The sequence below is a fragment of the Zea mays genome, chromosome 8, assembly GCF_902167145.1.
Source record: "Zea mays cultivar B73 chromosome 8, Zm-B73-REFERENCE-NAM-5.0, whole genome shotgun sequence".
NCBI lineage: Eukaryota > Viridiplantae > Streptophyta > Magnoliopsida > Poales > Poaceae > Zea > Zea mays.
Window position 1 is genome coordinate 180,707,556 of NC_050103.1, and position 13,336 is coordinate 180,720,891.

The 13,336-nt window shown below is 42.0% G+C and overlaps 1 protein-coding gene and 1 pseudogene across 4 annotated transcripts; both read left to right on the forward strand.

Moving 5' to 3' along the window:
- The first annotated feature begins 303 nt into the window (after nt 1-303).
- On the forward strand, nt 304-6,708 carry LOC100502387 (Auxin response factor 3). 4 transcript variants are annotated; one of them, XM_008657174.3, is made up of 10 exons: nt 304-1,103; nt 1,213-1,269; nt 1,775-1,957; nt 2,042-2,126; nt 2,943-3,033; nt 3,114-3,278; nt 3,992-4,108; nt 4,184-4,259; nt 5,067-5,229; nt 5,313-6,708. In XM_008657174.3, the coding sequence occupies exons 1-10, from the start codon at nt 873-875 to the stop codon at nt 6,203-6,205; spliced, it is 2,061 nt and encodes a 686-aa protein (XP_008655396.1). In that variant the 5' UTR covers nt 304-872; the 3' UTR covers nt 6,206-6,708. The 4 variants fall into 4 exon arrangements, with proteins under 4 accessions (XP_008655396.1, XP_035817448.1, XP_035817449.1 ...); XM_035961555.1 differs by having other exon boundaries at nt 306-1,103; nt 1,213-1,423; nt 5,313-6,658; XM_035961556.1 differs by having other exon boundaries at nt 306-1,103; nt 1,213-1,423; nt 5,322-6,658.
- Nucleotides 6,709-8,442: 1,734 nt separating this feature from the next.
- Nucleotides 8,443-10,531, forward strand: LOC103637581 (uncharacterized; annotated as a pseudogene).
- The last annotated feature ends 2,805 nt before the right edge of the window (nt 10,532-13,336 follow it).

Sequence of the window (13,336 nt, forward strand, 5' to 3'; positions counted from 1 at the left end):
CGCTTGATGTGACCCGGGCTAAACTTTAGCAGGAGCAACCAAATATCCCCTTAATCACTGCGTATGTACTTGTCGTCTATTGATTGCGACTAGGTGGTTCAGATCCGTCCGTCCGTCGACTGCTAGCTTCTGCCATGGTACATTGAAGGACATGGTCAGAATTTATTAATACGTGTGCAACTACAACTACAAGCGCTACGCAAAATGCAGCAGCTACTCCCGTGAAAAAGGTAGCAGGACCGATCAAACGAACCGAGACGAATTTCAGGTCAAAAAGACCACGTCCGGATGCTAGATTACAACACCTGATGACCACCGATGCGCTTAGCGGAGTCATGCATGCTGGCTCCTGCTGGGGGAACAGTGGCACCTAAAGCAGCAGCCTGCCGCGCACGGTGTCCAGTAAGCGCGCAACAGCAGCAGCAGCCAGCAGCGGGGGCCTCCTAAAAAATACCCGGCGCGGCGCCCTAGGGCAAAAGGAAACAGCTCGTCCAGTCCGTAGTCCATAGTACTCCATTTGCAAATTGCATTGCCACACCTCGGCTCATCCCCACCTCACCTCGGCCTCACTTCACAAGTTCACATCACGAAACAGGAGCGTCATAAAGACATGGGCGTCGCAGGGTAGCCTCAGACGGTCAGACCAGTGACGCAGCGGCAGCGGCAGCGGGCATGGGGTCCTGAGTGACCGACTGCGAAGGAGATGGCTGGAGCGCGACGGCCCCGGAGCCATTAATGGGGTGCTCATCCTCCTCCCCCTCCTCGCCTCCTCCCCGCCGGGTCGCGGACGCGGTCGGCTCCGCCTTTTAACCGGCCTGTCCGGGAGCGGGGCGCCGGAACCCTAGTGCTGCTGGTGGCACGCGGCGCGCCCCATGGGCATCGATCTCAACATGGTGGACGGCGAGGGCCACGAGCGCCGCCCGCCGCCGGTGACGTGCCGGGAGCTGTGGCACGCGTGCGCGGGGCCCGTGGTCGCGCTACCGCGCCGGGGCAGCCTGGTCGTGTACCTGCCGCAGGGCCACCTGGCCGCGGCGGGCGGCGGGGACGTCGCTGCGGACCTGCCGCCGCACGTGGTGTGCCGCGTCGCGGATGTCGAGCTATGCGTGAGTGCAGCACTACTTGCCACACATGTCTGTCCGGTTTGCGGGGCGCGGCTGTATTGAAGTTGGAGCTCCATAGTTTTGATGACGAGGCTCGCATGGCTGCGTGCAGGCGGATGCGGCGACGGACGAGGTGTGCGCGCGGCTGGCGCTGGTTGCGGAGGGCGAGGTAAAAATATCCTGTTCAAAAAATTGAACCGATTGGATTTGCATGCTCACAGGGATCGCGGAGATTCATGTTCCCCGTGTTTGGAGGAGATATGTGTGCCAGCCCTGTTTCCTTTTCTGTTAAGACTTAAGACTGCTACCACTACCAGTGTGCTGTAAGCGTTCGTACTGTTCTGTGTGCGTGCGTGTACGCTTTTAGATTTCTTTTGGCCTTGGCTGCTCAGCTTGATTTACGAATTGGGACGCCGCAGATAGATAGAAATAGACATTGTTGGTTCTATAGTTGTAATTGAGCTACTAGGTTGTTGGAATAGGCAGCTTCGTGTGGTGTGGTTTCATTTAGCATGCCTATCATACTACTATTGGCATATTTCAGACTTTTCAGTACCTAGTGAATGATTGTAGCAAGAAATATGGACGACGAAAAAAGAGCGCTTTCCATCTGAAACAATATACCATTTCTCGTCTTGTTTAGTGCATATGAACCTCAAATCTTAATGGCTCAGGCATTCGGGAGGAATCTGGGCGGTGGTGGAGTTGAAGGGGACGATGGCATGGAAGATTTCGATGCTGAAAGGAAGTCCGGGATGCTGCACATGTTCTGCAAAACGCTTACGGCCTCTGACACAAGCACGCATGGAGGGTTCTCTGTTCCTCGCCGTGCTGCTGAGGACTGTTTCCCGCCTCTGGTGATACTGCTGATCTTTTGTGACATTACTCTTGAAACTGTGTCGAGTCTTGTGCTTCGCTGCTAACCACATTTAGTTGCTTAGGATTATAATCAGCTCAGGCCTTCTCAAGAGCTGGTTGCCAAGGATTTGCATGGAGCCAAGTGGAAGTTTCGTCATATATATAGGGGTGAGATCAATTTGACTAGACAAGGAGTGACCGATAGATACCCATTTTAAAATGTATTTACTTAGTTTCAAATCAATGTCTGGCATGTCACTTCTATATGGAACCGTGACATGAATATTGCTTTCATATGATTTTGTATTTTATAGGCAAATAAAGGTTTGTTCTAAAACATATGTTTCATTTAACATAAATGTTGCATGGATATTTTGATCATCAATATGAAACATGTAGCTGTTGTAGCTTCAAAGCTTTCAATTTCCTTTTTTTCTTGTTTTGGCATTGGCCAATTCTTCTTGATGTGAATTCTATTTCACATTATGCTCTTTTATGTTTTACAACTTCTGTTGTGTGCGTGTATATGTGTGTGTGTTATGAAATATTGATATGTTCCTGGAATACTATGTGCACTACAGAGCCAAAGATTACTTGCAATGTGCTGTTCATTACTCCCTCTGTCAAACAATCTTATGTTTGACTAGATTTAGAAAAGATATTACTACATTTGGGTCTTCAATTAAATTTATTGTGAAAATATATTCCATGATTAATCTAGTAATACTTATTATACATCATAAATATCAATACAATTATATATATATTTGGTCAAAATTTAGATTATTTGACTCCTAAGTGAGACTTCCATTCCTTTTGCGGCGGAGGGAGTACAAGAATTAGTATATTTGAAATAATGGTCCAGCTGATATTGGTGTTGCTTTTGTCATCTATTCTGAAATCTGAATTATTATTATGATGGAAGCCGAAGCTCTTTTATTTTCTTCAAGTTCAAGCAACTAATGAAGTTTATTTGCATTCCAGGTCAGCCTCGTAGGCATCTCTTGACTACTGGATGGAGTTCATTTGTCAATAAAAAGAAACTGGTTTCAGGGGATGCTGTGTTATTTCTCCGGTAAGCAGCTGAACCATGTGGTAGATATTAGTGCATTGTGTATCTTTATTAAGCAAACTGTCTTTTTCTAATATTTGTAGAGGTGATGACGGTGAACTAAGGCTGGGTGTGCGGAGGGCTATTCAGCTTAAAAATGAGGCCCTTTTTGAAGATTTCAATAGTGACAGCACAAAGCGGCATTCTTTGACGGCTGTAGCTGATTCCTTGAAGAACAGAAGTGTTTTTCACATTTCTTACAATCCAAGGTGAAAATACAGTCAATTTGACTTTATATCAAACATGTCCTGAATTGCTACAATTTGGCATGTTGATAAGATGACCTACTGTAAGAAGTTCAACAGTTACAAGTTATGCAGTGATTGTGCTTAAAACTTAAACATTGATATGTTGGGCAACTTCTTACTCTCCTGGGAGGATTTCCCCCACATTGGGGTCAAAAAGTTATGTGATCTGAATCCTTTTTTAGACATATATATAATATAAATATAATGTGTTGCCAAAGTTACTCCATGATATAATATTTTTTCTTATACTATATAACGAAATACCAGTCAAAATTCTTGCAAAATTAAGACATGTTTCAATACCTGCCAAGTAAAAAACTCAACCTACGGAGGGCAAGACAGCCTCCGAGTATTGTATTAAGAAGAAGACCTTCTCACAGGTCGAAAAAACCCCCGAACCCATGCCCCACCTATACACAGCGACATCGAAGCCCATGTGAGAACGACCGCGACCGGGGCTGAGCCTTAGACCTGTGCTTTGGCGTGGGACAGATGAGGGGATTTTTTTAAACACAACCTGAAATTCGCTCCCACGGGGAACCCAGGACCTGAGGAGTGCTACTCAGACCACCTAACCAACTCGGCTAGAGGCCTTTTCACAATACCTGCCAAGTAAAGCTGCGCGGGAATAAAAGATCATCTGACTCATTCCAATTTGAATTATTTTTCTGCAGAGCTACTGCTTCAGAATATATTATTCCATACGCTAAGTTCCTGAAGAGCCTCAATCATCCGGTCTGTATTGGAGCAAGGATCAACTTTCAGTGCCATAATGAAGATGTTAGTGAAAGGTCTGTTTCTTCTCAATTCAACTTTATTTTTGTTGTACACATTTGTTTCCTGTTTCTTATGTTTTATGTTTTTAGGCGATCTGGAGTGGTTGTTCGCATTAGTGAAATAGATCCCATGAAATGGCCTGGCTCGAAGTGGAGAAGCCTGCTGGTATGCATTTCAGCTTCTTTTGTTATAAGCTCTAGTCTGAATGTTATGATTTCCAGCTTCCTGGTCTCCTGAAGCTTTTGTAGATGTATATTCTTTTGGAGATTGTTTGGATTCTGGTAAAATGTGTTTTTTTGTGCAGTCTTGTGTTAGGGAAGTTAAGGAAGGAGAATGCTAGCCAATAAACCCTGCTATAACCTGTTGCCTGCCCAACACCTTAGGGCATTGACCATTGACCAGTAAAGCAGGGACTTGGCATATGACCACAAGATAAATGCAACAGCAGAGACAATACTAGTCTCATGCTGTTATTATTTGCTGTATGATGGTTATATGCGACATTTCATATTTTACCTGTTGGTAATAATCTTGCATGATGCATGCTGTGCTAACTCTTTGATTCATTTTACCAAGTTAAGAGTCACAAATACACTGTGACCCTAAGTCCCTAACTGTAGCAAGCTTATAAGGAGATTTGATTCATACCACCACCCTGGATGTCCAAATTTGTTGACCTTGCAAGACCCTGGGCAAGCTTATGAGGGCTTCTCTGGATACTGAAAAGTTTGCTGCCACCTGATATTCCTAGTAACTTAGAATTGTTTGATGTTTTGACGTTCAGTTCAAGTATTTCTTGACAATCAAGTTATAGTGATGTCTACCATTTTGCAAGAACGGATGATGTTTGACTTGTTTTCCTTTGGAAATAAGAAATATTATATTCCATATCACTTATGATAATCAAATTATAACTATCTGTTCATGATGAACTGTACTATTATGGTTTCTAAAGTGTTGCCTTTTATGCAGGTAAGATGGGAGGACGGTGCTGAATGTAATGGCCAAGATAGAGTATCTCCATGGGAGATCGAGATAGCTGGTGGTTCTGTCTCTGTTTCTCATTCTCTTTCTGCATCTAGTTCTAAAAGAACCAAGTTGTGTCCTCAGGGAAATTTGGACGTTCCAGCAATGTGTAAGCTCTCATAGCACAAGACTAATGCCTGTATATGTATGCTGCTATCCTTTTACCTCTATGGTAATTGACTGTCGCATTAGATGTTACAGGGAATGGTTGTACTGACTCCATGGAAACTGGAAAGTTACCCAGGGTCTTGCAAGGTCAAGAATTGATGAGTTTTAGGACTTGTCATGTTCCGTGTGCTCCTCAAACTGCTGAGGCTGCAAAACTTCAATCTTCTGATGCTAGTAGGTTCCTTAGTAATGCACATGGCTGCGCATTGGGTGGTCCAACAAGCAGACTCGCAGTGCATAGCTCTGGTTTTACCTACCAATGTGTAGGCTTCAATGAATCTATTGGATTCTCAGAGGTCTTGCAAGGTCAAGAAATTTCTCGGGCGGTTCCTAAGTTCCAAGGAATGATGTCGGAAGCTTGTTCACTGAAAGACAGATATGGGCTGCATAGTTATATGCGTGCCCCAGTTGCTGTTAATGGATTATCAGCTACAACTCAAGAATGTTCTCTCGCACTATCTACTCCGCCAGGAGCACAAGTGCCCTCTCTCTACCCTGGTAATGTTGTTAACCGAACTGTGGTTCCACAACTTGGACTGGCAAGGAAGTTTGGTGGTGGAGGTACAAATGGCCAGCAGTCTGGCCCATTTGATAGGCCGAGGGAACTTTGGACCAGGCCACAGCATGAAACACCTGACCAAATGAACTTGGATCAGTTTGAGACTAGAAGACCTTCAGTGCCTGTAGATGCTGCTAAGCTTGGGTCTGGTGGAGGGGAGGTTCGCAAAACTAGCTGCAGACTTTTTGGTTTCTCCTTGACTGAAAAGATCTTGCCAGCAGATGATGATGACGTCAAGGAAGTGAGCTATGAGACTGAGTGCCAGAACCCACGGATGCTGGACCTGTTCGGGTACAACTGCTCAACACCGAGTGCCGCTCTTCCAGCTCTGTGTGCTGCCGCCCCCTTTGGAATGTGATGCTGCTTCGAATCTTTCGATAACTTTGCTCCATGTACTCTTAGAAGTTTTACTTTCCCAGTACCCCAGTGTAGTCATAAGCTGCTTTTGACATCATTCCCTTTGGTCTGCCTCAAGTTAAGCAGTCATTTGCACAAGTAAACGAAGGTTCGTTGGTGAACCACTCCTCGACATGCCTCACCCTGTCACCCAAACTATTGTGGTTAGTCTCAGGATACCCAGAGACACCACATTGTAACTTATGTCGATGATCCTTCAGAACTGTTGTGCGATGAAGCTAACAATTTGCTCTAAAAGTACTTTGCTTGCTCTAAAAGTACCGGCTATGTATATTTAAATCAGCACCTGTATGAGTTTTTTTAGCCCTCACAAGCCCTGGTTGCAGTCGACTAGGCCGTGTGATTGTATTAGTATGCTATCTTTTTAAACTGTCGCTTATGAGTCTTTATTCTAGTGCATTGTGTGAATACTCTGTTCATCGCATGCAAGTCTTGTCTTCTGTTTCTGTTGGCTTGGTAGGAGATACTCTGATTTTATAACATGTCAGATTTTTATTGGTCAATTCAACTTTGACCATCAATATACAAGGAATTTGGTGAATACTTGAGGGCCTTGTTGAGGACTATTTTGTTGAAGAACCATTATATCCTGAGGGCTAGTTTAAAAACTTAAATCTTCTCCTGAACATAGGATATTAAGGCGGAAATTATTTCATTTTCCCCTTAACCCCTCGAATCCTGAGGAATTTAAGTTTCCAAACTAATCTTGATTGTATGTTCTGTACAGGATTTTGTATTAATAAGCACCTCTTTAATTTAATAAGTTTTCAAACTAATCTTGATTGTATGTTCTGTACTGGATTTCGTATTAATAAGCACCTCTTTGTACGTACTCTGATGTACTTGAGCTGTGGTCTCCCTGTTTCACTTATAGGACATGCTGTGTTCCCTGTTTCACTTATAGGACAGGTTGTGTTAGTCGGTTAGGTCTTTCACCACTACAAACGTGTACTGCAATCAATAATACGACACCGCTACAGATGTGTTTGATGAGTACTTAAGACAGGGAAGTGTACCATTGAGTGTCTAGACACGTTTGCATGAGGGGTGATTGAGGTGTTTGATGGGTGTACTTGTGATGCCCCACACGTGAGGATGTTGAAGATTTACTTTAGGTCAATGAGGCTCGTGGTTTCTTTGGAATGCTATGGAGTTTTTTTCCGATAATGGAAGCTTATATTAAAATACCAAGTCATTACATCAAAAGAATACAAAGCCTTGGTACAAACCTCCGGCCTCTACCTAATGCACATAGTCAGCTACAGAAAAGGGGAAAAAAAGAAATGAACATGACACATAGCTAGTGGCAATCAATCCGAAACCTAGACCGACTAGTGAAAGAATGTTGTGTGCCCTATCCCAGATAGGTGATGCAAGGAGACATAAATCTTTATCCTGGTTCGAGCAAAATAAGGCTCTGCTTCCAGCAGAGGGAAATGAGACTTATATTTTTGGCACCTAAGTGCTTCCAGTAGGGAGTACAAACTGGTCGGGAGAGGGAAAGAATCTAAAGTCCCTAGAGTTGATTGAGACAAGTGTCAATATCACCGCGGAGGTGAAAACCGTGAAGTGTCCCCCTGCCTGAAGCCCTGGACGCCTCTATTTATATCCTCAAGGAGGGTCTTCAGGAGCACCGGGGTTTGTTGTGTATGGAGAGGAGGCGTGATCCAGCCCCTGTAGCCGATATGGCCTTTGGTATATCCCTTGTACTTCGATGTTGACTTGTGCCGGGAGGAGATGTCCGGTTCCTGTATTTGCATCTTTGATTAAGCAGAGCCGAGGCCAGGGCTAATGGCTCGGTTATGTACCCGAGTCTGTCTGATGGAGAAGTTGTTCAAGTCGTAGTGGTTGGAGCAATGGTGAGTAGAGATGACAATGGGAACTCGATCTCCGATTCACCGCGAGAAATTCCTCTATTAGGAAACGAGTATGAGACTAATTTAGCCCCGCGGACATGAGACTAATTTTAACAAGTAAGCTGATGACAAACATGTTTTACTGATGCTGTTTCATGAAAAATTTTAGACACTTCCATGGACGAGCCATGATCTTATTCAATGTCTAGCTTTTTTTCCTTCTATTCTAGCACCACAAAAGTACTTAAATGTATTCCAGTACAAAATGATGCATCGGACTCAATCGTCATTGAGCAACTTTAGCAGCAAGCCACACTGGCCAATGGAGGAAGGGGAGCTCGCCGAAGATGGACTTGATGCAGACGAGGAGAGGAAGGACTGCGCCATCGAAGTTGTTGCCCGAACCCTGTACCACCACTATCGACACCGCTGCAGGGTCTTCCTCCACAACGAGACTAGGGTGGATATAGGAGATATAGGTCGAGTGGGAGAGGAAGCAGGTGAAGGTGGGTGGACGACGAGAAAATTGCCGACATTCTTTCTTGTTTCGAGAGTTAATAAAAGGTTGCCAACTGTAGAGAAAAAATAAGGTTAGATGAGTAGTTAAAGTTAGTAAGTTTATTTACAGAACTGTTGAAGAATAGTTTTAAAGTTAATTACCTAAATTATTAATTTAGGCAGTATTTTAAAGAACCACGCGAGTTGCTTTTATTAGCTTTGTATGATATGGCATGTCATGTAGCCAATAGAGATTGTGTTATTATGACGGTGTTTGTTTTGTGCCTCATTTTCAATATCTCATTCTATTATCTTAGATTTTACTAAACAATTTCTGATTTTTGTATTTAATTTTATGCCAAAATATTACAACCCAACATAAGTTGTAAATAAGATTTATATTTGATTTTGTGCAGTATCCAACTTCTCAAAATCTATTAGCACCTACCTTGTTTAAAAAGGAGCATAGTGGAACTTCGTGGTTCCGTATGGATGAGTTCAAAATTATTTCCAAGATAAACGACTACACTTGATAGTCAGTCTACAAAATAAGGGGGAAAGGAGGAAACAGTTTCGAGGGGAAATATCACAACCGAGACCGCGACAACAAATTTCCGGTGATGTTGGTGGTGCCGACTACTTGCCCATGGTTACGGTCGTCTCCAAATGTGCGACTCCGCGAAACGACCTTGTTGGCATGTATTATCAGCTCCACCCCTACGCGGTTCTGCATCGGACGACGTTGCTCGGATAGAACTTTGTGAGCCCCCTTATATCATCTGAAATCTTTGATTTCTCGACTCATTTGCTCGAGGTCACACATGAGTTGACCGAGAATGATTCTACTTCGTAGATTTGGTTGTCTTTACTCCGTTCTCTCTTTGCCTGTTCCAAGTTCGAATAGTTTTGCGGGATAATTTAGTGGTTAGATCAGCGATTTTGCCATATATGAGATTGAACCGTGTCAATATCAATTGGGTTGTTGGATATGTAGTGTGCCTGTGTGGGTGACAACCATACGACAAATCTTATTTAACATGACCTTAGTTATATGAAAACATAGATATGGTACTTTCATGAATGGGGCCTCGAGGTGGTAAACATGTGATCATAATGCTTGAAAACATTAATTTCTAAAACATATTCAATCGGCTCTAGTTACAAATGTCCATGCTTCAACCCAACCTAGGGTCCCTAACTCCCAACATATCCTCTGGATTTGTGTAATTTTTAATGAAGGATTTGATCCTAGCAGGAAAGTCCACAATTAATGTTTGCATGAATTCAACCATGAAAATGAAGACCCATATGCTATTCTCGGAATGCCTAACATACCATCTTCAGTGTAGGGGTTCAAACTGAAGATTCCAACTTGAAAAGATGCTCAGTTGCCTATGTTAAAAGTGGGGAGGCTGATGGATATATGAAAACTAAGGATTTGGTGGACGAAGAAACTCTGCAGTGAAATTTAGACATAGCCATCAAGGAAGAAGATTATGCCCGTGCAACAAAGATCTGGGATGATCTATGTATCCTCCATGAGGATGCTAAAGCTTCACTCCTTGCAACAAATGCATAGTTCTACAATGTCTTCGATAATGGAGATATCGATGCAATGTATTCTAATTGGTCTAAGAGTGACCATGTATATGTCATTCATCCTGCTACAGGTCGTATATCGGATTATGATGTGGTCATGCAAAGCTGGGAGCAATGCAGATTACAAGTTCCCATTGAATATTGATCTCAAGAACATAAAGGTTCATGTTCGTGGCAACCTTGGTTATGTCACGTGCTTGGAAGTGATGAAGACCAAAGGAAGAACTTGGGGACAGCAAATCACCACCAACATGTTTGAGAAGGTTGATGACACATGGCTGATGTGTGTGCACCATGCTTCACACATCGAATAATGAAATGCACGCACGCTTGGTGAGGATTGAAATGCACACACACTTGGCAGCCTCAGATGGAAATTTTGTCACGAAGACCATGCACAATTTTCTGAGAATTTTTTGTAGCTTCCGTTTTCAATGCGAATTTTGTTGTCCATGCCTTATTTCATAGTTATTGGCATATTTGGCTTGATGCCCGGATGGGCTATGATTAAGTTCACCTGCTATTTTACAATCATCTGATATTCTGATGACAATGGCTATGGAATTGGCTTGCAAGAAACACGCTCCACCATATCTAGTTCTAGTCTACTTAGATGTAGCCAATTTGTCATGCTTTTTGTGAATCGTGTAGTAAGTGTTGAAGATGATGAGAACCATCGTCAGAAGTTTTGGGTAACACTTCTTTGACCTAATGCGTAATCTACCAGATTGATGGTGTTGCGACTTTGATATTCCTCTCGTCTCTCTTTTGATTGAGCTTTCCAACCTGCTTTGGGGTTTAAAAAACTAAAATTCAACATTGACTCACATTCAACACAATCAAACTTTCTATACAATCATTGTGCAATTAAACTACCAAACGTCATATTTTTAAATATTATAGATATATTTTTATTATTTATTCCGTCAATGTATCACATTTTAAGTTCAAATTCATTTTAGGTTAAGACAGACCAAAAACCTATCATTTTAATCCTTCATATTGATATAATTTTCTGTTTTTATATTTTTAACATAAGATGAATTATAACTTAAAATTGTATATACTTTTAGAACAAATAATAAAATACATATATAAATATTGAAAACTTATGATTTCTAGTAGTTCTATTTTAAAGTAATTATACAAGAAGCTTAATTGCACAACAATTTTTGTATCCTCATTATTTAGGGCTCGTTTGGAATGCAGGAATTTCAGATAAATCATATAATAATTTCATAGAAATCAATTTATTTTCACACGAAAACATGGAAAATGGGGGGAAATCCCTCTCCAAAGGAGCCCTTATAATGGTTGTGGAGTTGAGAAAGTCCACAAATTTATACTGGCTATGAAGATAATAATTTCTTTTCTCTTCTCTTATCTTCTTATTTTTTGTCCACATCTATATTTCTTCATGTAAGGGAGCTCCTCATATGTTGTTAGACTCTCTTGAACTGTCTCCTCTATATTTCTTCCACTATATCTCACTATCCCGCCACGTCATCAATCTCTCTTTCCCTGTATCTTCACCCTCTACATCGGTTCCCTCTAAATTCTCCTCATATACCCCACTACAAACATAAAATATTATTTTGCATACCTATTCATCATCCACTACCGATTTTTTTCTCAACTAATAAACACTGTTGTGTACATCAATCGAGAGCAGGAGGTCGACTGTCGTATCAACAAATCTGGCAGTTCACTGTGCAAATCACTAGCACTGTGACAACCGTAGTGTGAGCCGCTGCACCCGGTAGCATGTCACTATACCCGCCACAGACACTATAGTGACATGGGAAGGGGGTCGGTGGACATCGTTGAAGAGAGCCTTATCTTGCTCGCTGTAAAACATCGAGAAATCTCCGCACCAGGGACATTATTGGTTCAATCTAGAAAAGTTTCCTTTTTGTGGTTAAATGTGTGCAAAACTGTTCAAATTTGAGAAACTCCTATTTTAGAGATGATTTGGTGACAAAGACATTAGAGGAAAAGAAATTTTTTTGCTATTCAATCAAATAAAGAGATTTCTTCTCCCATAGATTCCCTCTAATCTACTTCTCATCAAACCGACACTTAGGGCGTGTTTGGCATGGTTTAAAAATAGAACTCTAAGAAGGAACCGACAAGAGTCTGTCAAATACCATAACTCCAGAGTTACAAACTCCATGAAGTTTTCATAGCGATAGTACATATTTTTTGAGTACCTATTTTGCTGCTCCGAAAACTCTAAAAAAACAAACTAGACGTGGAGTTTGGAATTATTTACCTGGCATTAGTTATGTGAAAAGATTTAAACTCTGGAACAACTAGAGTTTTGAAGTGAAACTACTATAAAGTGGAGCATAGCCATGTACTTAGGGTGTGTTTGGTCGAGGAGTGTGAGAGAATAGAGTGGTTCCGTTCCTATTTTCTAGTGTTTGGTTACGCAGTAAGAAAGAGCGGAGCGGCTCTAGGAGTGGCTACCGGTCAGTATGCAAAGAGCTCTAATGACCCACTTAGGAATGATGGGGTGAACAATGGTGCTGATGGCAATTGAAAGTGCATTCATCCCTTTTGTGAGTTTTGGTGATTTTGATAACAACACATTTAAAGGTCTAACGAGTTTGCTAAGTGTTGAATAGGAAATTCAGTATGATGAACATACTTGAATAGTGTATAATGATCAGTGAACAAAGGTTCAACACGAGGTTAAATAACCAATGAGACAATGCAAATGGATATAATATGATCTCTATATTGGTTTGAATATATGGACAAGACCTGAGAAATCACTACATACATATGACCAGAATAGAGGACAAAGTGATTTAGAGGATTGGTCAAGCCAAAGAGAATAAGATATGAGGAATCGTGAATTGGCTTGACCATATTACTGTCAGTCCATATATGCTTCTATGAGAATCAAACTAGAGCTTGATTGATCTTGACAATTATATCTAGAAGACATTCAAGCAAGGTTCACAATATTGAAGAAATGATTCTCTCAATGGATGCTCAATTTGATGTGACTCAAGAATGGCTTGATAGGGTGAAGATAGCAAGGAAAAGGCTTCGAGGAACTAAGCGAAGGTGAAGGTCAAGCGACGGCTTGTAGACCGAGGTACCATGGCTAA